Source organism: Amphiura filiformis, chromosome 19 (genome assembly GCF_039555335.1).
Source record: "Amphiura filiformis chromosome 19, Afil_fr2py, whole genome shotgun sequence".
Lineage (NCBI taxonomy): Eukaryota > Metazoa > Echinodermata > Ophiuroidea > Amphilepidida > Amphiuridae > Amphiura > Amphiura filiformis.
The window spans coordinates 6,315,398-6,340,096 of NC_092646.1; the positions used below are offsets into that span (position 1 = coordinate 6,315,398).

The 24,699-nt window shown below is 38.1% G+C and overlaps 1 protein-coding gene across 1 annotated transcript in view; it reads right to left on the reverse strand.

Moving 5' to 3' along the window:
* The window catches only part of LOC140140859 (cilia- and flagella-associated protein 47-like), an 85,747-nt gene that overhangs the window by 13,993 nt on the left and 47,055 nt on the right, over positions 1 to 24,699 (reverse strand). Inside the window, exons 20-36 of the mRNA XM_072162604.1 lie at positions 23,916 to 24,287; positions 22,995 to 23,198; positions 21,002 to 21,200; positions 20,144 to 20,365; positions 19,437 to 19,717; positions 18,514 to 18,763; positions 16,576 to 16,788; positions 15,687 to 15,912; positions 14,808 to 15,000; positions 9,371 to 9,492; positions 7,797 to 7,913; positions 6,857 to 6,991; positions 5,939 to 6,202; positions 4,648 to 4,930; positions 2,495 to 2,752; positions 1,294 to 1,569; positions 719 to 898 (exon numbers count right to left, since the gene is read on the reverse strand). Of these exons, the coding sequence (XP_072018705.1) occupies positions 719 to 898; positions 1,294 to 1,569; positions 2,495 to 2,752; positions 4,648 to 4,930; positions 5,939 to 6,202; positions 6,857 to 6,991; positions 7,797 to 7,913; positions 9,371 to 9,492; positions 14,808 to 15,000; positions 15,687 to 15,912; positions 16,576 to 16,788; positions 18,514 to 18,763; positions 19,437 to 19,717; positions 20,144 to 20,365; positions 21,002 to 21,200; positions 22,995 to 23,198; positions 23,916 to 24,287 (3,795 nt within the window). The remainder of the gene's footprint in view (positions 1 to 718; positions 899 to 1,293; positions 1,570 to 2,494; positions 2,753 to 4,647; positions 4,931 to 5,938; positions 6,203 to 6,856; positions 6,992 to 7,796; positions 7,914 to 9,370; positions 9,493 to 14,807; positions 15,001 to 15,686; positions 15,913 to 16,575; positions 16,789 to 18,513; positions 18,764 to 19,436; positions 19,718 to 20,143; positions 20,366 to 21,001; positions 21,201 to 22,994; positions 23,199 to 23,915; positions 24,288 to 24,699) is intronic.

The following is a 24,699-nucleotide window of genomic DNA, read 5'->3' on the forward strand; positions in this document are numbered from 1 at the left end:
TTTTAAGTTCGTACTCATTCTGAACCTAGGGCACTTACCAGAATTCCCTAGTAGGCCTGCAGGTGACCTGTCCACTTTGTGACCATTCTGAACCATCTCTGCCGCTGTCTTACGTTTCAGGGTCAGCGGTGATGGCACAAAGATGTTTGGCGGTGATTCAAAGTACTTAGAGTTCAGCTTGTACTCATTCTGAACCTAGGGCACTTACCAGAATTCCCTAGTAGGCCTGCAGGTGACCTGTCCACTTTGTGACCATTCTGAACCATCTCTGCCGCTGTCTTACGTTTCAGGGTCAGCGGTGATGGCACAAAGATGTTTGGCGGTGATTCAAAGTACTTAGAGTTCAGCTTGTACTCATTCTGAACCTAGGGCACTTACCAGAATTCCCTAGTAGGCCTGCAGGTGACCTGTCCACTTTGTGACCATTCTGAACCATCTCTGCCTCTGTCTTACGTTTCAGGGTCAGCGGTGATGGCACAAAGATGTTTGGCGGTGATTCAAAGTACTTAGAGTTCAGCTTGTACTCATTCTGAACCTAGGGCACTTACCAGAATTCCCTAGTAGGCCTGCAGGTGACCTGTCCAGTTTGTGACCATTCTGAACCATCTCTGCCGCTGTCTTACGTTTCAGGGTCAGCGGTGATGGCACAAAGATGTTTGGCGGTGATTCAAAGTACTTAGAGTTCAGCTTGTACTCATTCTGAACCTAGGGCACTTACCAGAATTCCCTAGTAGGCCAGCAGGTGACCTGTCCACTTTGTGACCATTCTGAACCATCTCTGCCGCTGTCTTACGTTTCAGGGTCAGCGGTGATGGCACAAAGATGTTTGGCGGTGATTCAAAGTACTTAGAGTTGAGCTCTATGGTGAAGGTGGTTCCTTGTTCCACATGCCTTCCAGCTATAAATTGAAATACGAAAGAGGAAAAAGTATGGTTGGATTTAAAAACAAAAACTATTTATCAACAAATCAGATGAATGATCAAGATTTACAAATGAGTATCCAGTATCTTCTGATCAGCACTATTTTCATAAACTGACCGATCTGTATTCTAAAGGTAAACAATTATAGGTCACTGTAAAGCCAACGCTCATACAAAAAATAGGCTATTCCACTTGAAATCCATACACCCCCTATGGGAGACATGACCTTTATCTCCACACAAGGGGTGTAGATTTCAAATGGAGTCACCCATTCAGATAACCTCATTTGAAATCCACACTCCCTGTGTGGAAGATTAAGGTCACATCTTCCAGGGGTATATGGATTTCAACAGGAATAGCCCAATATCTCACCTGATGGAGCAGTGAACATCTTGCCAGTAATCAAGTTCTCATCACTCAATCCTAACGCTGCTATAGCTGCCGTCACAGACCCGCTCGCTAATGTTCCCGTCACTTGGCGACGTTGGATTTCAGTCTCTGTCATTCTCTGCTGGGCGGCAACCACTAATGCTTTCTCTCTGGCAGAGTTGGTGATTGGTATGACTAGTTCCTCATGGAGGATTGCATTGCTATCACAGCGCCAGTAGATGACATGGTCATCACCACCATAAAGGCCTCGACCAGAACCTGTGAGTGGATGAAATGGGTCATTAAGTACTACTCAACAAATAATCATTCTTGCATTAGAAAGTTTCAATTGGTAAAATATTTTAAGCAAAAAGAGATTGTATTTAAAAACAAGACTGAAACTTTCACCAAAATATAAATCAATAAAAGTAGTAATAAGAACTTGAAGTACATCTGCGAAATATCAAAATACCAACTTTTACTGATTTTTTTATGAGTAAAACAAAACAAGAGTATAGTTTGAAATTAGGGAGCACGGTGGAACGGGCTTCGACTCATAATCGGAAGGTTGCGGGTTCGAGCCCTGACAACGCCATCGTGTTGTGCTCTTGAGTAAAGCACTTACTCGATTACTCCTCTCCACCCATGTGTATAAATGGGTACCGGTATTTTTAAATGCTGGGAAGGTAACAGTGGAGTCTGGCCTAATCTCTAACAAAAGAGAGATGGGCACTCTGTCCTGTAAAAATGCAGGTTCGACTTCTTTACCTTTACATTTTTTAGTTTGAAATAATTTAGTTTGAAAATCTCTAGAAATACAGATCTGTGGTGTCACTCAAATATTGACAATTCCTTAAATACTGACAGGGTTTAAAACAGCTTCTTTTTCAAGCGGCTATTATTATATGGAAAAAAATCCTGTAATATTTTAGTGGGCTTCACAGAGGCTACTTTTCAGTGAGATTGTTAGCCTAGTATGTTTAATTGTCCAATTTTAATAATGGTGATATTAAATGGTAGAGGCTGTGATTTCAACAGGGACAATATTAATTTTGTACATCTTTAGGATTTTGGAGTAAATTGCTCTTCGCCTGATGTATTTTGAGCACATAAGTAAACCTTGGCGCTCTTATTGAATAAAGTTGACAAGCAGTACCCTCTTCAAACCACCCTTACCATATAGCTCAAAATATCTCCTACTTACCTGCTGCTGCAGCACTGCTGATCCTCACACTGTGTTTACTGGGGACATAGGGCAGCTTAGAAGGCACTGGCAGAGTTGACACAGCTTCTATTGAATATAAGAATTCTCCCAAATTCTCATTGATGAACAACACAGAGCATTGGTTTTTGCCAGTGTGGAAGGGTAGGAAGTCGATGTGAATGACAGCAGAGGTTTCACTCTCTAGGTAGATGTTTTGACGGCCGCAGTAGAAGGCGCTCAAGTGAGAGCCATCATTGTCTGAAAGTTAATACATGAAGGAGATTGTCACTTGTTATCAAGTTTTCATTCAGGATGGAGCAAGTTTAGACCATTGAAGAGTTTCATTGTGATCATAGTAACATAAATCGTCACTCGAATATAATGCACTTATCAAATCTTTCCCCGGCCCTGGGGGACCCGGGACTAGCGGGGACTTAGCCGGGGAAGTACATTTTGCCAGCGTGACATCCCGGCACTGACCCGTTAAAGTCCCGGCCTACGGGCATGAATTTTCTGTACATCCCCGCTATTTCGGCCCCGCTAGCGGGCTACAGTGTTACAATCCGGCACAATCCCGACCCCATGGGCGGGACTTGCGTTAAAACAATGTACAATCCGGCTATGCCCTGGCCTATCTTGCAGAGTTTAATATACGGTATACGGGCATAGATAAAAAAGAAGAAGAAGAAAAGTTCAAAGTTAATTCAACTTTTTAGGGCAATAATATTGAATTTCGTCAGTAGCGGGAGAGGGGTCAACGACTTTAATAGCATGTGCTAAAGTTTGCAGCGCGGTATACCCGTGTCGATTGTTGAATGAACGACACAATATAGGCCTAATAAAAAAAAGATCGATTGGATTATTTGGATAGCAGTGATCGTACACGACACGGCCGATTTAATAGTGCATGCCGATAATTTTAAAGACATCAACATGTTTGAGCCTTAATTTACATGCATAAGGATTTAAACAAAATAAAGTGTTTTAAAAAAAGTAGACTTTTATTTATAGATGCACAAAATTGGTTTTAATATAATATTGGTTACTTAAAACAAGTAGGCCTAATTACCCCACTCCTCAGTTTGCTTTGTAGCGCCACAATCGTGAAAATAGCACATTACAGATGAGTATGCAAAATCGGCCGTTCTTGGTATACTGATGTTTTTAGTGGTGTGACTTCTTCGTGAAAGTCCCAGCTATGTCTCGGCAGTGCGGGGGAAAAAAATTGTACACCCCTGCAAAAGCCCCCGCTAACATGAATGATTGGCCCGGCATAGCGGGACGATCTACTGTACATCCCGGCCAAGTCGGCTAACTTCCCGCCTGCTTGGGCAATGATTTTGTGTACATCCCCGGCTAAGTCCCGGCATGTTCCCCGCTATGTCCCGGGTCCCCCAGGGCCGGGGAAAGACTTGATAAGTGCATAAGAAGGTCATAATTGACATCCTTGATGAAAATTTTAATTATGCTCAATTATTAAGAAAATGAAATTAAAGAAAATGAAGTATAAAGAAGTATAATTATATGTGACACGATCAAGGGAAATGAGTCGGATGTCGCCAATATTGATTTTGAGATATTGGCAAAGAAAGTGTTAAAATTCTTTTGTTTTATATTGTTTTCAACAATTGATAAATTAATGTAACTTTGCAAAGAAAAGTTGTATCAACATGGGGTTTTCAGTTTCAGAAAGCTCTAAATGTCTTGTTTAAAAACATACGTAAAACTCATTTTCGACCAGGGTCGACATTTGACTCATTCCCCTTGATCATGTCACATATAAAGTCTAAAAATGCAGGTTCTTGCAATAGCTTAACATCAAAAACTGGAATAAACGATGGACGTAAGTGACATATGTAAGACGGTATTGGTATAATTGCAAAATATAGTCAGCCCAACCCTGACCCTCATCGTAATCCTAACCCTAACCTTGGGGGAAATATTCATGTGATAAAATTTGAACAATGATATTCCAGTGTCAGGAAAACAATACAAAGCAAACATACAAATAAACAAAAAAAAAACATGCATACACACACTGAGAACCTTAGTTTCCACATGCCTATCACCTAAGGTGTATTATAATGGTCTATCTTTGCACACAATTTGCGTGTATAACATGAGTATTACAACAATCACACAGATAATCCTACCTTCCAATGCATTCAAATCTGAGCTAGCCTCTTCCACTTTCTGCGGTGTCGGTGTCCTCTCCTTCTTCTGACCATGATCCACCTTAGATCTCACCTTCTTAGGTGACCCTTGTCTCTGTCCTAGGAGTCCCGTCTTTGAATTCCCTTTAGTACCCTGTCCCGGGAAGGAGGATTTGTCTTCTACCAGGACAATGCGAAACTCACCGCCATCCTCAAATGGGTTGGTGACTTCCAGTTCTACTTTGAAGTGTTCGTAGCATGGGGATTCACATTTCAGGGTACTCTGCAAAGAGAATAGATTGTGAAAGGAAAATATGAATAGAAGTATATAAGTTTGAAAATGTTGCCTCAACTGTGCCCTAATATCAGAAAGATAATGTAATTTGCACCTTCAAATGTAGTTTTAAGTGGTAATATTAAGGTTTTTATTGTAAGCAATCTGAGCCTTTTGGAAATGGCGCAAATGCTCTTTGTATTGTATTGTATTGTATTGTAATGTAATCATCAGATATGTGAAGTAACAAATTCCATGTTTATAACTGATTTGGTTGCTAAGTTACATAATTTTTACATGTTCATAGTCTATATGACTCACTATAGTATAACGGTAACCTATTTCTGGCTATATCGATTCCCAGGTTTGTATTTGCCAACATTAGCCTGAGTGGACTAAATCTGGTCGCCAATGTGATGTGATCGAGCAAAATGAGTTGGATGTATAAAGGAATATTGATTTTGAGATATAGCCAATAATAGTATTCAACCATATGTGACATGATCAAGGGGAATGAGTCGCATGTCGGCAATTTTCAAAAAGAAGTTTTTAAAATCATTTTCTGTCAGTTTACAAATGCTACATTTTGATGCAAACCCCATCATAATCAGACATCTGGTTACTGAATTATGAGCAATTTATCAATGACTGAAAACAATATAAAACAAAAGAATTTGAACACTGTTTTTGCCAATATCTCAAAAACAATTTTAGCGACATCCGACTCATTCCCTTGATCATGTCACATATGACCGTATCTCTGGAACCATAAGTCTCATTATGATGGGGATTTCAGCAAAAGCTCTGAAAATGGTTCATGTTATGAAAGTGAAAACTGAATTTTGATTTTGATTGACATCAGATTCATTTAGCTTGATCGCATCACAAATGATACATGTACATCATTTGGTTTAGCCTAGTGATATAAAAATGTACATTTTTTCATTATTGCTCCCCCAATTCTAGATCTCTGATGACAAAAAACCCCTGAAGTTTCTTGACATGCTTCACACTTACAGAGGGAATAATATTATCAATTGAAGTCCTCAGATTAAACACCAAGGTAGTACCACAGGCAGCACCAGCTCTCCTTCCAACAAGTACCAGTACTCCCTCTGCAGGCCTCAAGAACCTACTGGTAAACTCTACACTCAGATCCATCTTGGATTTGGGTCCTAAGGTGACCTGGTTGCCTTTGGGTAGCTGGAAGTCTCTGGCATCACGGCCAGCTATCATGGCATGGTATACAAGACTCTTGCTGCTGGGATTAGTTAGGCGAACCTGAATTGAAAATTGGAAACAAATTTTGATTACATTTTGCAGCAGAAGTAAGAATAAGGCAGGTCGGTGGGAACATGACCTAGCAGTATTTGCACTCAAATTTTGTAAAAAATAAATCTGACACACATGAGGAATGGTATGGGTTCTATTAAGGAGATCACAAGGTTTGATATAAAGTCATTCCCAACCCATGGGCATGACTTTTCTCCAGAGAGGGAAAATGCCCAAAACTTTTATATATAATTGGCCTTACCTCAAGAACTGCAAGACCTTATTCTGATGTAGCGGTAAATTTGAACTATTCTATATCATAAACACACACACTTTACAGAAGATTTTGTAATTGCAACCATATTCAACAATTTCAGGTCCACCAAAATGTGCTGAAAAATTTGAAATTCCAAACACAATTTCTCAAATAGCGGCCAAATTGTGATAAGCTCAAAACTGCAAACTGCATTTGAATGTTTGGCAAGGAGGAACCACACAATTTTAGTGTCAATCTAACAGGATGGAATTTTGATTGACAACTATGGCCTGAGCAAATATGACAATGAACACAAATATGACAATGCTCTCATTCAAAATCAGAGGGTGGGCTTCATTTTTGTACTAACAAATCTCTACAGAGGGTCATGGACCTGGTAAACCTACCTGTCGTGTTACAGTAGCATGAAGTGAGCCAATAAATTCCACTGTTGTTTTGGGTGTGTACTGTGGTAATCTCTGATATAGGTGAACACATAGTAACATCAGAGAAATTGGGTTTGGATCTGTGATGTCAATAGCCTGCAAGTAATAGCAAATGGGAAATAAACAATAATTTAACATACAAGTTCAAGAGCGGAGTCATATCATTTTGCTTTTTTATTATTCTATATTTTGACATCATTTTGGAGATTTTCTCCTCTTCTCTTAGTAGAAGCTAAACATTACCTGTTGGTTAATACTGATCCCAGCATCCATATACCTTTAAAATGCGTCTCTAATAAACGCCCCCTGCAAAATGTCCATGCCGTTGGTAAGCTTAAAACTGGCATCAGTGCTGGCTGTCATAATCGCTGACTTTCACTAAAGACAAGACATGCTCTAACTTCCATGTTCAATGCTAAATTATGGTAAAATTTCACAAAGTTTAACTTACATATGGACTTTTATTACTAACTGCGATAATATGCTATACATGGGTTCCGCCATATTAGATTCGAACCAAACCCAGAAACAAACCGGAAGTGATTGATACTTTGCAATTTTTGCCCTGATATTTAAGCTTTTTTTTCACTGAAAATTTGTTTCTAATAAATGCACCCTTTCAAAGAATTGCTGGGTGTTTATTACCAACAATATAGTACAAAGTGCGGCACAGGAAAATTCAGAACCAGCAAAATTGATCCAGACTCTGTAGATGTCTGGTGGATAGATTAATTCACTTGCCTTTTCATTAGACTCATGATCTACCTCAAAGAATTAGGCAGGTAGATTATCTCTCCCTTGAGTGTCACAGCTATAATATAATATAAAGAATTACAAATCTATAAAGTTCACATTGATGCACATTAGCCCAAAATAATCCAAAGAAAAGCAAGGCACTTACTTGTATGTCATAATCCAGCCCTATGTGTCTGAATGCATTGACCACTTTCAATGCATTATGAAGGCACTGTTCTGCTGTAGCCGGATGTGTGTACATGCTTTGAAGATCTGATTTGATCTGAAAGTAGATGTACATAAGTAGAGGTTAACAGTATAGTACTACAGATAGCACTGGAGTAGGTAAGCTTGTAGGATGTGTAAATAGTAAGGACAAAAGTAAACACAAAGACTCATCACTAATTACACTAGGAACCTGGTAGGACAGAAAATTCTAAATTTTCTTGGCAATTAAAAACATCACACTTCCCCTCGTTTTTTTCACTTAATTGTAATGTTCCCTCTTTTTCTCATTAAAACCTTCTTGTGATTCCTCTCATGGACCAAAGATGTATGTTCCGCCTTGGTTTTTTTAGCTGCCTGTGCAAAAACCCTTGTAATTTGTCTATCCCGTATGTGGTCATGTTTGGTCTATCAGAAAATTACAATCATATTAAAGGAAAGCTGCAAATATTTATTTTGAGTTATGTTCAGATTCATATTCTCTAGATCATAAGCTTTAAAATGATATATATCTTATCAGCAATCTTGTGCGAAAATCGTTGGGACAGAAGATGTTTGAAAGATCAAATTCCTGTGAATTGAACATGACGCTGAAAATACATGATAGGTTTCATAGGTCATGTTATGTATATTTGTTTACTCCTCTCCCCTCGCCCCCGAAACAATGTTGGAGCACAGATTGAGCTCAACCACTTTCCACTATTTTTCACCATTCAACATTGAATAAGGGAGCGGGGATGCATTGAATAAAGGAGGCGGGGATGCATGAAATAAACAAACTGTCCTAATATTGATAACGTGAATTTGCATATATCTTTATATTAAAAATAAAAGGATTGACAAGTTTATAAAACCGTGTATATAAAAATATAGCAAATTTATTAATCTATTCATAGCTGAAAGAATGATCAAAATCGAACAACGCGTTTAGGAGATATGGTCATATTTATGATATTAATGTTGTACTTCAACATTGAATAAGGGGAGTGGGGATGCGTAAAATCAACAAACTGTCCCAAGCTTTTCGCGCGGGATTGAGGGTTGCTTCCTGACTTGGACTTCAAATTAAGTATATAACTCATTGATCTCATTTTGTGAGATTATGTCTTATATGTGACATGATCAAGGGGAATGAGTCACATGTCAGCCCTGGTCAAAAATGAGTTTTACATATTTTCCTAAAAAGCACATTTTAGAGCTTTCAGAAACTGGAAAACCCCATGTTGATACGACTTTTCTTTGTGAAGTTTCGTCAATTGATCAGTCGCTGAAAACAATAAATAACAAAAGAATTTCAACACTTTCTTTGCCAATATCTCAAAATCAATATTAGCGACGTCCGACTCATTTCCCTTGATCGTGTCACATATGGGCACTCCAGGATGCAACCTAATTTACCTTTACCCTGTTTAAAATGTGAACAATCTCTTTAAATAATCTGGACAGAGGTACTCCATCTATAAATAAGCAGTATAGCATGTATATTTTTTTGAATCTCAAGAAACCCTAGCTTACCAAGAAGGGTACATGAGCAGCTATCACAGCAGCTAACACGAGGCCATCCAGTAGGTCATAGTCAAAGTTGACAACCCAACGTGAGGGAGGAACACCACCTGTTTGAATAAAGAAGTAAAATTCTCAGTCAGTATCATTAAAATTCAGATTCTTATCACTTACAAAATAAAATATTGATTGCAACATTGGGCTAATCCAGTTGTAATCCATATGGTCGCATGTCATGAATTGGTCATCTTTTGTGTAACATATTGTTTTAAGATAAAAATATCACCAATCTTGATTCACTTCAACACAACTTTTAATGAATACATTTTAGACCATTAAAAGTATACATTTCTGGAAAGCTTATATTACAAGGATGCCAAATCAACAAAGTATAATATCATAATACAGGGTGGGTAAGAAATATACAGGGTGGAACATCAACAAAATTAGCATCTTTCGTGTCATGGTAAACCCCATAGTTTCTTTTTCTGAAAGCTATGTAGCTCAAAATAAATATGGATTCAGAAAGACATTGCATGGGCCCTTCCAACAAATTAGGAAGAAAGAGTTTGGTATCCCTTGCGTTAAACATACAGGGTGGTCAAAAATTGAAAAATAATTTTACAATTTGTATGACATTATCAATCAAAACTTTTTCCTCCATGTCTGGCACTAAAACTAATAGCATAATTGAATTCCTCATCAAATTTCCTTAAAAATATGTGTACTCTTGAATAAGCAGGGTGACTCGGGCAAGAGATAGGCCATTTAGAAATGTCGGAGCATTACGTACACACTTTGTACAGTAACATATAGGGAAAACTGTCTTAATTAGTATTTAATTAGGCAATTAATTAATTACATCTTTTGTTACAGTTGATCTACTCTAAGGTAGATTAACAATCCAGGATGATATATGTGCAAGTTGGTGTCCATGCTAGTTGTACTTTTTAAGATACAAAGGTTTGAAGTTTGCCATATTTTCACAATTTTGTGTACAACCCTATGGGGCTCACCCGCCCGGCTCACCCGCCCCAGCTCCTCCATTGACACATCTTACATATTGAAGTATAAATCTCAAAGTAGTTGTCTAATTGACTTGGGGTTTTTGCATTTGACAAAGAACATAATTATCTACAAAATGACACCAAACTTTCTAAAATAGGTATCATACTTTTAGAATAAACTAAACTTGAAGTGGGAAGAAAGCATTTTCATGTTACGGCTCCTCCATTTTTGGGTGACCTATTTGTGACATGCGACCATATGATACACCACCTATGGATGGCATGACCTTAATCTCTCACACATGGGGTGTAAATTTCAAATGGGGTTACCTAAATGGCTCACTACATTTGAAATCTACACCCCTAAGGTCAGGAGATTAAGGTCATGTCTTCCATAGGGTGTATGGATTTAAACTGAATTAACCCAATGAAACAATACAAAAAAAAGCTGCAGGTTTGAAGGTATTGTACAGATCAATTTTAAAAGCAATATGAGTAGCTAAAGAAAAAAACTATTGACGTGCAACACAATACAGGAACCTTTTCACTGTGCAGTAAAGATCGATAATTTTGTTTTAGGAAAACTTTTTTTTTTGAAAATTAAATCTTCATGTTCAGCAGAATGTTCACATTTCATTAAGTGTAAATTATATTTTGACATGTCTTTCAAATTCTTAATCTAGGACTAAGGGTGTTACTAACATAGCAGAAAGGAATAAACTAGTTTGACTAGTTTGCAATATGCAAAAATATCATGAAAATAAAGAAGTTTAAAAGAAATTTCATCAGCACTCGAGTATAATCTCAGTTCTTCCCTGTATTTCAGTTCTTCCCTGTATTTCAAAGATTTTGGAGCGTGCTGTACATGATCAATTGTATAATTATCTCACATGTAACAATATTTTGAATCCATGTCAATCAGGTTTTAGGAAGAATCACAGTACTAATACTGCTCTTTTAGATGTAACAGATCATATTCTCAATAATATAAACAATGGTAAAGTTACAGGTTCAATTTTCTTAGATTTAAAGAAGGCATTTGACACGGTGAACCATGACCTTCTTATTTCTAAACTTAAATCATATGGTATTAAAGGAAATGCAATTAATTGGTTTCACTCGTATCTTAGTGGTAGATCTCAGGCAGTAAATATAAACTCTACCCTTTCAGACTTTAAGGAAATTGGTATCGGTGTTCCTCAAGGTTCAATCTTGGGACCGTTATTATTCATTGTATTTGTTAACTCTCTGCCTGAGTCTGTAAATTCTAACTGTAAGTGTGTAATGTATGCTGATGATACAACTCTTTTACTTAGTTCATCTGATCCCAATATTCTGCAAAATGATCTTAATGCTAACCTGAATAACATTGCTGATTGGTTCCAGGCCAACAATTTAACTCTTAACATAAAGAAAACTAAACTGATGTTATTTGGAACAAGACAAGCTCTTCATAAGTTTAACAATGTTTCTCTTGTCTATGGAAATGAACAAATTGAAAGAGTGGAAAAGTTTAAATATTTAGGAGTTACCTTTGATTCACATCTATCATGGAATGAACATGTAAATTATTTATCTTCTAACATATCCAAGCGTATAGGAGTTATTAAGTAGAGAGTAAAGCAATACCTTCCATGGAAAACTGTCAAAATGCTTTACATGAAGCCCTTGTCTTTCCTCATTTTGACTACTGCAGTTCTGTTTGGTCCAATTTCAGTTCCTGTCACAAAAATGAGCTCCAAATTTTGCATAATAGGCTAGCCCGAGTTTTGCTCTCTGCAGACATTAGAACTTCAGTAGACAATATGATGAGGGACCTAGACTGGGTTAAACTTGGCTGTAGATGGGAGCATCAATTACTTATTTTAACTTTTAAATGTCTCACACAAATTGCTCCTAATTATCTTTCATCTCATTTTACTTTCACTCATTCTACACATTCCAAATGTACAAGGGGTCAGTCTCAAAACAGTTTGGTTGTTCCAATATGGAAAACCTCTTCTGGAAAGAAAACTTTCCTTTACAGATCTTCAGTTGCTTGGAACAATCTTCCTCCAAATCTTCGTATCAATTTTAATTCAATGAGTTTGGGTGGAAAAAAAATGCAGTTGGTCTGCTGTAAGTTTTGTATTTATATTTTGAGCTCAACATTGCTGCATTTTGTTTTGTATCATGCATGTTTGGTTCTTTCATTTTGTATAATATATTATATATATTTCTTATTTTGTTATTATCATGTTCATGTATTATGTATATATATAATTTTAATCAGGTCTTCCAGGGAGACCAGTACATTTGTATTGATGGAATTTCCTGAATAAATAACGAATAAATAAAATAATCTGAACTGATCAAGTGTAAATGCACACTTCTGAAGCAATTCTGACACAAGATGTGGCAGATTTCTTGACTTCAGGTCCGATTTTGCTTTTTGAAGGCAGTGATGCAAATGCTGTAACATACTTGTTGCGATATTAAATGATGCGACACTCATCTGGCTTTGACTGACATCAGTACAGGTATGTTAAAGCAGCATTGTTATGTCTTGAGGAAGTAAAACCCACTATAGAGGAATACAACAATGATATCTCTTATAGTACTATTTTGTTCATATGCACTGTATTGCAATTTTCAATTATTTGTACAGAATTTTGCACATCATAAGCTACAACTTGTGTGCTGAACACAACTTGGTGGCTTGTTTTGGTGATGCAAAACTAATCAGTGTCAAAATTGGGCTATTCCAGTTGAAATTTAAAAAATACCAATGGAGGACATGACCTTAATCTCCCACACAGGAAGTGTAGATTTCAAAATGGGGAGTCACCCACTTAGGTAACTTCATTGAAATTCACACTCCCTGTGTGAAAGATGATTAAGGTCATGTCTTCTATTATAGAAGGTGTATGGATTTCAACTGGAAAAGTCCAATCAATTTATACCAAAGCTATATTACACAAATATGCACAAACAATTGTGCCCATCCACCACAAACTGGTCGTAAAGTCGGCATTTTCCATTTTGAGATACAATCAAAAACAGTATATGGATTTCTATGTAAAGTATATTAGGAATTTGACCTTTTATGAACCATAACTTCACTTCCAGATGTCCGATGAAGCTGGTTGAGGTGTCATTATAAAGCTGAAAGTGCATTCTTTCAAAATCTGCAACAAACAGAAAATGATCTATGGCCGACTTTACTACCACTTTGTGGTGGATGGTCACAATTTGTATTTTACAAAATTGCATTTTGCTAAGCTTGCATGCACATGAAATGACGGTAAACATCAAAGGTGTTTTACAAGTGGGGTTGACAAAAATAATGAACTTGTACTAATGATTACCTTTGAAACTACCTAAAGTAAATGGACGGCCTGTGTGCAAAATGGTTGGAATATTAGTACCAATAATGGTTCTTAACTATCATCAAGACTCAATATATTCTGAATTTAGTACAGAAAAAATTATTATGGTTTTTACATGTCCTTGATTGATTTTTGTCATCAATGTTTTTGTAGGAATCAAACATGTTGCCTTTTCTGCTTGCCTTCCTGCAACCCATTTTTTCGGTGTAATGGGATACAATCAGTTACTGTATTATCTTGTTTTCATGATTATTAGCATATCAGTTATATTTATTGTTTCGTATATATGCTTATCTTTTCATGTATATTGGCACAGGATTGAGTCACTTACATGCACAAGCTCTAAATGTACAATGTACTGCGCTTAATATAATTATCATATTGGTGGTTGATTAACCTGCTCCTTGTACATTTTACTTTGGTGGTGGTATGCTACATAGACTTTATATTTTTCCTTGATGTTGTATATAGAACATTGTTGTGGTGGTGTTTTCGTATGCATCTGTGACATTAATGTTGAACTTCTAATATTCACACATATTTTTGTGGTGCGCCTGATAAAAGGCGGGATATCCAGTCATCCAACCAACCAACCATGGCCATGAGGACCATTACATTACATATATCTGCTCTGTGCATATATGTGACATGATCAAGGGGAATGAGTCACATATCGGCCCAGGTCGAAAATGAGTTTTACACATGTTTCTAAAGAGGACATTTAGAACTTTCAGAAACTGAAAACCCCATGTTGATACGACTTTTCTTTGTGAAGTTACATCAATTTATCAATCACTGAAAACAATATACAACAAAAGAATTTTAACACTTTCTTTACCAATATCTCAAAATCAATATGCGACATCCGACTCATTTCCCTTGACCGTGTCACATATTTGTTTATCAAATATTTGAAAGGATTCCATTTCTGACATGTATGCAGCACTTGTAAGGCACTTGTTCATTGAACTTCACAAACCAAGAATGAAGCACAATAAGTCATATGATGAATGTTTCATTCAGGAGCAAAGAGGACAAACTGACTGATTTGAAAATACATAACATGTCACTAACCTTTATCGCAGTCTTTCCATACATTATATCGTTGCTGCTCATAATGGTGGTTTAGCCATGCCAGTAATATCCGCTCACTCACGCTGTATATGTTACTACACAGAGGATCCGGGTTAATGGTTGGAGGTGTCACGCCCCCTATGGCAGGCAGGGATTTCAGGTTGCGTGGAGTAATACGAGCTAGCAGAAGAACCTGAGAAAAGGGAACAAATAAATATCTAAAAATCAATGTCAAACTCAGATGCAACAACTTTCTTGAGACAAATAATTTGAATGAATTTGTATTATAAGTTGAGCATTGTGGCTGAGTGGATCGGGCTCTGACTCATAATTAAAAGGTTGCAGGTTTGAGCCCAGGTGACACCATCATGTTGTGCCTTTGAGTAAGGCATTTTATCTCTATTACTCCTCTCCACCCAGGTGTATAAATGGGTACCGGCATCTTAATGCTGAGAAGGTAACAGACTCGCTTTGGAGGTGTAGAGGACCCCACAGCAACATTTCATTGTGCAATCTGGCCTAATCGATAACGAAGGAGAGATGGGCACTCTGACCTGTACAAAATGCATGTTATCATATAAAATCTGATCATAATTCTATCCCCCTTTTTCAGATTTTTTTTTCTGACTCAAAAAGCAGTGGGCGATTAAGCCCATGAGAACTACCTGCTGATTGACCAAAAAGAAGTTTTCATTATCAATTGGCCCAATCAGCAACATTGTTAGAATAATTTCACCAAAAAAATTTGAGGTGAATTATTTGAAAAGCTCCATTCCGATTGGTGATTACAGTAAAAATATCATGTAATTGACCAATCAGAGGCAATTTTAGATCGGCAGGTAGTGCTCAGGGGGTTAAGGTAATAATAGAATAGATTACCTTCAAAGTCTGCAGTATTAGATCAGTCCAGGCTCTCTTGGAAACTGACTCAAACAGTGCCTCGCCTAATGGTGCCTCCTCTACTCTGATAGCGATCGTTGATTTGCCTTGCTGCTGGGCCTTTTTCTTCTCTCGTACTTGTTCCTGTAATTTCATCCAGCGCTGGTAGTCTTGAGGCTCAAAGAGATACTCTGGCTTCATGTTGGCTACTGATGCACCTTGACTCCTGTAAAGAATGAGGGGTATTTAATGTGTTGATTGGTGGGCCAACATTGGATCCTTGTGGGACTCCATATGAAAGTTTTGGTTTAGAAACACTATATCTAGAGTTTTTCTACTCTGAAGTACAAAGTGACAACTCGCGCGTATACAGCGTGTAAACAGTACGCAGTGTTGTGTCTCTGCTGCAGGTATGCGTGCCTTCAAAGTCGGCACAATGTGTGCGTCCGCGTCGGTACTTTGTACTTCAGAGTAGACTGACTGTATCTGTAAGATAAAGCTCAATAAACATAAAAATGGTGACATCTGCAATTTTTGGCTTGGCTATCTTAATCAATGCTTTTTGAAAATGAATATGAAAAGCTATTTCGTAACAGATCTTACAATAGCACATTACTCAAATTCATACACAAATCAATTTAAAAATATAAGTATGGTGTTTTCTTGTCTTATTGGATTTGACTCAACACCCTTAAAGCCCCACATTGAAAATCATTGTTTCCCAGTACGATGAGTCGGTTTGTGTGTGCGCATGAAATTCCTGTTCCGAAGTGGTCTGTTTCATGTTGCTTTAAAAAAAGCATCACACTTTTAAAACCCTTCATACCTACAAGTAAAAAAGGTCCAACATTTGGTCCTTGAGGATCACCACACTGAAACCCATACATACCTCAGGAATGTGAGGAGAGTTGAGTGTTGCCAGTGCAGCTGAAGCACCCTCTCTGTAGGGTCCGCCGGTAATGCTTGATTGATGGGGATTCCTGGTACCAATCTACCACTGAGATGTGCCATCAGATCGTAGATGGTCTTGGCATTAGATGCTGGGTTTCCTTGACTGCTCTTGTCTCTGGCAGCTTCCGAAGAAGAGTTCTTTGCAACACCGCTGTGAAAGTATCATAGATAATAGCAATTTCCTTAGAATTTTGTGTTTGACACATTACTTTAAACCCACATTGTTAAAAACAATTAGGGAATTAAGATATCACCCATGCTAACTATTGCCAAGATTTCATATTTAAGTAAACTTTCATTTCTGCCTAAAGTCAAAACATACTATTCCAACCACATGTCCCAGCACCCTCAATACTTATCTAGCAATAGAGAGGTCTTGGGTTCTACCCTCTAAATTCCACCTATATTGCTCTTTCAAACTCTTACTTCTGTCACATCATTAATCTACTTTTATATTGACAACTATCGTTGTCAACTGATTGTGCAAAAGAGTTCAGCAATGACAAATAGCCTAAATAATAACAACATCAGTTCCAAACCTAGTATTTTAGAAAGTAAATGTTGATGTGTTCTTGCACAATCTGACGGAGCTGGGTGAAAAAGGGTGAAATTGAGTTCCACACTGTGACCATTTACATGTACATTGCACAAAATTATTTATACGGCCGTGTTGTGCATATAAATTGCACTCAGGACACACAATCGTGATCACAGAGCGAACCTGAAGTGGAACTTTTAACATTTTTGATAACAATTTTAATCCTGCCAGCCCAGGTTACGTGTTTGTGACCACAAATGGAAACTTAATTGGAACATTTAAAATCTAAAATCTAACTCTCCTAACTTCCAAGTCTTTTACATTTTTAAATGTAAAATACTTGAAGGTTGTAAAAGACTTGAGGTTAATACCTCTTACCTTCTAAGTCCTTCAGGCACTGACACCGGGAATGGTCCTCCAGACCATCCATGTAGAGTTATCCATCTCTGCACTGCCATCAGAACCTCCTGATGGAAGATGCCTTCTTCTGAATCTTACCTTCTAAGTCCTTCAGGCACCGGCACAGGGAATGGTCCTCCAGACCATCCATGTAGAGTTATCCATCTCTGCACTGCCATCAGAACCTCCTGATGGACGATGCCTTCTTCTGAATCTTACCTTCTAAGTCCTTCAGGCACTGACACCGGGAATGGTCCTCCAGACCATCCATGTAGAGTTATCCATCTCTGCACTGCCATCAGAACCTCCTGATGGAAGATGCCTTCTTCTGAATCTTACCTTCTAAGTCCTTCAGGCACTGACACAGGGAATGGTCCTCCAGACCATCCATGTAGAGTTATCCATCTCTGCACTGCCATCAGAACCTCCTGATGGAAGATGCCTTCTTCTGAATCTTACCTTCTAAGTCCTTCAGGCACTGACACAGGGAATGGTCCTCCAGACCATCCATGTAGAGTTATCCATCTCTGCACTGCCATCAGAACCTCCTGATGGAAGATGCCTTCTTCTGAATCTTACCTTCTAAGTCCTTCAGGCACGGACACAGGGAATGGTCCTCCAGACCATCCATGTAGAGTTATCCATCTCTGCACTGCCATCAGAACCTCCTGATGGAAGATGCCTTCTTCTGAATCTTACCTTCTAAGTCCTTCAGGCACTGACACAGGGAATGGTCCTCCAGACCATCCATGTAGAGTTATCCATCTCTGCACTGCCATCAGAACCTCCTGATGGAAGATGCCTTCTTCTGAATCTTACCTTCTAAGTCCTTCAGGCACTGACACAGGGAATGGCCCTCCAGACCATCCATGTAGAGTTATCCATCTCTGCACTGCCATCAGAACCTCCTGATGGAAGATGCCTTCTTCTGAATCTTACCTTCTAAGTCCTTCAGGCACTGACACAGGGAATGGTCCTCCAGACCATCCATGTAGAGTTATCCATCTCTGCACTGCCATCAGAACCTCCTGATGGAAGATGCCTTCTTCTGAATCCTCATGAGGGAACGCTGCACTACCTAGGGAGCGTGAAGCTAGGCCAATGCGACTATCTTGATGATAACTGGATCCTGCGCTGCCGCTTCCTCTGTTCACTGCGCCTTCTCTGGGAGTGCTGCGATATGTTGATTCTGAGAGGAAAGATCACTTTATTTTTTAATTTCCGTTTGGGGATTGTGCACCTTAATTTAACATTTCAGATCTATTTACAACAGCATAGCTTACTTATAAAATGTGAAAAAATTCCTATGAGAAATGATTACATAATTATTCACCATTGACAGTAGCATGATTCTAAACAAGGGATGCTAGCCAAAATTACACAGCACACAATCTTATTTCAAAGGACAAAATGTGGGTGGGATGAAAATAATGATCATTAAGCGGTATCGCATCCCAATTTGCAACACACTCACAGAAAACTGTGAAATGTGGTTTTTTTCATTCATCGCAAAATTGCTACACAATATTATTTTGACCATAATAACACTTTTGCTGCTTTCCTCGCATAATGCGTGTGTACTTTCCACTACCCAGCTCGCAATAATGTGAGATGCCTTGAGTGAGCCTTAGTAAGTCACACAAGATATTATGAATGACCTGCAGCTATACAACAAAAGTGCTATGCAAAAAAATCCTTAAGGCAAATCAAAATACTTTATCGCAAATACCAAGTAATCAGGTGTTGGATATACCAAACATTAAGGAGTGAGTTAGATTGACTGTGTTCATTCATTTGCCATGGCACTATAGAAGTGGTATACTTCAACTGGAAGTTATGCCAGATACAAATTTGTAACTTACCAGTCACACTTTCTGTTGACTCCTCATAAGTGGATGTCGTTGCACCAAACCTAGAGCTTGAGCTTGTACTCCCATGCGTAGATGGACGACTCGGTGACTCAACTGGCATCATGACAGCCTCACCAAATCCATTATTATTCTCTTTGTGAGCTGACTTTTGACGTTGAATTGCAGTGTGGCCTTGTTCTGTGACTATTTGGTAGTCTGTACGATGCTGAGCAATGAATGGGTATGCTGTCAGAAGGCAGTTGTCTGCTGTGGCTGTCACTGGTATTGTAAAACTGTGAAATGACAGAGAAGAACAGTAACAAGTGTTTCTGAATTACTAGAGCTTGCGATTTTCAAACGTAGGTATCATACACTTGTGCATCTATTCAAAATCCTGTCACATGAGAGTGATTTTGAATGGATGCACTGGCGTATGATGGGTATTCATTGCTAAATGTATGCAGAGGTTATTGTCAGGTGGAACAATATGGTACAAAGAAATGTTGTATTATCTGCTATTTTCACTTGCAGAATTTTCATGATTTTGATGTTTTTGGAAATTGTGCATGTTGTTTATTTTGCAGCATTTGTGTCACACATAATGTAGCTTTCTATAAAACAATATATTTTTGTGTGCTGTTATTTTCAAGCCTGCACACCCACTCATGAATTTGCAAAAATAAAACCCTCATGAAAATAAATTTTACAATAGGACCTACCCATTGCCTTCTGTGTCCACAAATTTGATTGGTTGTGTGAATGACACAGGCCTTGGTGAGGTGAATGTGACTTTACACTTCAACACAAATGGTTCTTCATGGCCTTCCTCTGCACAGCATGGCTGGATGGTCTGTCCATCAGGGAATGTGACGCTTAGGACGGATAACAAGCTGCCGTCATCTAGCTCAACATCTGGTAACTCGACATCAATGATAGTCTCTCTGTGAAGGTGAAGAATTCATAGAATGGAATGTTAGCCATTTCAGTAAGGTAAAGGGTAAAGGAGACAAACTAACTTGTGTTAACAGACTTACTTCTTAAACCCAGGAGCATTATAATGAAAGACAAAGATAACAACAATTTATCGCGTCTGATGTCACTGTCAATTACGATCCTTGATTGGTTAACACAGGTTAATCAGAGCGTAAAGGAAGACCGATCTATCTGGTGCTGATCGGAGAAAAGGAATAGCAGCAAATGGCGAAAAATTCCGTACTTTTACAAGGCAAAATGCAGCTTTTCTAGGCATTGTGGACATGGTGCCTTCGGTTAAGAAAGTTTCCTACTATAAAGACCTAACTTTTGAGATGGTTTGCATGTCGAAAGGTGCAAAATTAACAATAAGGCGCCCGGTTATAAATCCGTGTTCAGCAAGTCATCATCACGACACTTGTAAACAAACCATGCTCGAATTTGATTGACAGATGACATCAGACGCGATAAATTCTTTTTATCTGTGTCTTTAATTATAATAGTGACGTCGGCTGACACCTTAGTCGATAATGGCACAGGGGTCAAGACAATTGCCAACGGATCAAAGTCTAAGTAAGACATAGTCCATTATATTCGACACTTACTTCTTAAACCCAGCAGCATTAATAGTGAAGTCGGCTGACACTTTAGTTGATAACGGCACAGGGGTCAAGACGATTGCCAATGGATCAAAATCCAACTGTGGTGACTTGAGGACGCCTTTTAGGTGTAGATACTGGTATGGACGCTCCATGTCTCCGCATATATGAATTGGTATCTTGGCATTGTACTCGCCAGGCTCCTCTGTGGGAAAGAAACAATGTTGGTTACAGTGGGTACTCCATACAAATGACCAACAGGGATGTGCTGCAAATATGGGTCACACTTGGCAAGCCTCAGGGCTCAATTTTAGGTCCTTTACTGTTTATAATTTTTGTTAACTGTTTACCTAATGCTGTGTCTGAATGTAAAACTGTAATGTATGCAGATGATACCTGTTTAATGTGTAAAGCTAAAAATGAATCTGATCTTAAAATTCAAATGGAGTCATGTCTAAGTAGGGTAGCTGAATGGTTCAAAGTAAACAAACTCACTTTAAATGTTGAAAAGACTAAGTTTATGATCTTTGGTACAAACAAAATGCTTGAAAAGTTCAACAATGTACATTTAATATATAACAACAATGATATTGAAAGAGTAGATGAGTTTAAATATCTAGGTGTGAAATTTGATAGCAAGCTGTCTTGGTCAGCTCATGTCGATAATGTTAGTAAAACTATTTCCAAAAGAACTGGCATAATAAAGCGTATAAAATATTTCCTTCCATACAAAACCACTGTAATGTTATCCAATGCTCTTGTTATTCCCCACTTTGATTATGGAAGCATGGTCTGGTCAAATTTTAGTGTAGAGTACCATAATAGGCTTCAGGTACTTCATAATAATCTAGCTAGAATAATTCTCTCAGCAGATATAAGGACACCAACTAATGATTTAATGAATACATTGCAGTGGGTTAAACTTGATCAAAGATGGCATAATACTCTATTAATGACTGTTTTCAAATGTTTAAAGAATGAATATCCATCGTACTTATCTTCTCAATTTGATTTTGTTCATGATAACCATAATCATATAACTAGAAATCATACTTCTAATACATTGATTGTACCAAAATTTAAATCAAATTCAGGTCAACGTACTTTTCATGTCAGGGCAGCCTATGCATGGAATTCTTTGCCACCGACAGTAAGAGCTCAGATGCAAAATATGACTTTAGGCCAATTTCAATCAAAAATTAAAGAAATTTAGGCCTGTCTTTTTCTATATTTTATTCATTTACTTGCTTGATTTTGTATATAAATATAATTATTGTATTTCTGTATTTTGAATCATGGTATTTATAATTATCTTGTAGTTGATGGTACCATTATACTTATTTGTTATATATTGTAAATACGTTGTAAATACTGTATGATACTTTGTAAATATTGTGTATCGTAATATATTTTGTTGCTATATAACATGTATCAATGAGGGCCTGCTTGAAAAGCAGTGCTTGTCACTGAAGCAGTATAACCCTCAATAAAGAAAGAATAAATAATAATAATAATAATAACAATGGCCCCCTTTTCTAGGTAAAATTTGGTATAAAATTGTAATTTTTTAAAATTTGTCACAAACAACTTACAGCCCAAATTAAAAAAAAAAGACATTGTTTGAAATTTGGCCAAAAATCTGGGCCTTGGGTAAGAAAATGGGTTAAATTTTCTAAGGAGATTGGGTCCTCTTTCAGATTCTCTGAGGCACATCTGTAACTTGTGCATCTCATGGAAGGGTTACAAAAAAGCCATCATTATTTTAAGCAATACATCACTTGTGAGCCACCCAGTTGTTTGTGGAAATTAGCTTTTATTTGCCCAATAATGCCTTTTTTGAAGAGGTTAGCACAGAAGAGTAGGCATACATTTTATACACATCAAATATTAATATTAAAACCGCACAATTCCTGTCTGTGTCTTGCTATGAGACTATAACCTGATTATAATCCCTCCAAAAGATGGATCACTCTCATGATACAGTTATCATCATTCTTACCTGGACAGAACATGACACAAAGTTGGAATGTCTCCCCAGGAAGCAGCGATTCTTTTAGCATATCACGGGTGCTGTTCACAGATGTAAATGGTGCACCACTGGCATGCACAAATCGGAAGATGCCCTCTTCTATCACTTGACCACATTTCTTCAGATCCAGGCTCCATTCTAAGTCTTTATCACTGTTGTTAACCAATATGGTTCCTATTGAAGCAAGAAGGGATCATTAATACCATTTCAATGCCAAGGACGAAAAAGATAACAGACCGCGTGCAAGCTGTCAAAGTCTCAGCATCACCCAATAGTGAGGGCCGATTGTTCCATGAAATGCGACAGGCAAAACTGCTACGCACTTACCACATTTTTTAAAAGTCTATCGGGTAATCACAAAGGCACACAACGCTGTCGCATTTGCGTGAAGACACGCCACAATCAAACAATCGCCCCTCATGAATATGCGAGAATTCACAGCATACAATGCAAGGGGACTTTGACTGTTGATACATGGTCTGTCTGTAGTAGTCTGTGTTCAATGCACAATAACGTTCACAAAATGGCTGCCACATAGGTCATTTTCTTCCCGCCAAATAAAATGTGATTTTCTGCAATTTCAGATTTTTCCAGACTCTCCTCATTACGTGGGGATACTGATTTTATGTGGATTTTGGCTGCTACACACAACACAGAAACTTGACTGACCCACCTTGACTTTACAGAAAAGTCAAGTATTCAAAATGTACATTTAGTGACAACAAGGCCCATTTTATATGAGAAAGGTTTTTAACACATCTACACATACATTAATGACAGCCAGTGAAAAAATTTCACTGACCATCCAGGATTTGAACCTGGGACCTTCGGATCACCGGACCGATGCTCTGCCAACTGGACCATTTTAGTTTTCATTACGGTGACCCTCACCTTCTAACTGCTCTGATGTTCCAGTCACTCCCAGTTCCAGAAACCCAGATGGCAAAGAAAACTCTAAGTTTGAATGCGACAGCTGCAATGGCTGACGAAGACCTGTCGCTATGATGCGTCTCCGTGGAGTTGCCACAGTAACCACAACTGGTCTTGGTGCTATAATGTGCTGGATGCTCTTGGAGGAAGGTGCAGGAGTAGGCGGGGCTGGGGTGGAATCTGGTGTTGGGGCATCTGTTTGGTTGATGCTGACTGGCATGACAAAATCATAGGATGCTACTTCTGTTGGTTGGAATTTCAGTTTACAGGCAATTTTTTGCTCTCCTCCGACTGTGACTTTGTATACCCCTGGATTCATGGTGTCTTCAGATTCTAGATTGACATAACAATAAAAAAAATTATTTGTTATCAAATTGATATTTATTTGTTCTTAAAAAATAAGCAGTAACTTTATGTAACCGAATGCTAATTTCCTGGAACAGTCGCCCCAGAGAATTGCATTTTCCAAAAGGGGGGTGTTTATTAAAAGTCATTTTGGAACTATAATTTTGGATAAAATCATTACGCAAGCTGAAATGATAAACTATTAACTTAGGAATAATGACTTTGAGGCTTACGTCCAGATTTTTGCCAATTACTAACGCCATTAGCGACAATGTGTGCAACTTGATAAGCTTACTACACAAAATAGCATGGAAATATCAGCATTTTTGAAACATCTTGGTTGAAAAAAGTGGTGGGGGCGTTTAATTGAAGGGCAGCGACTATTTGAGGAGATATGGTA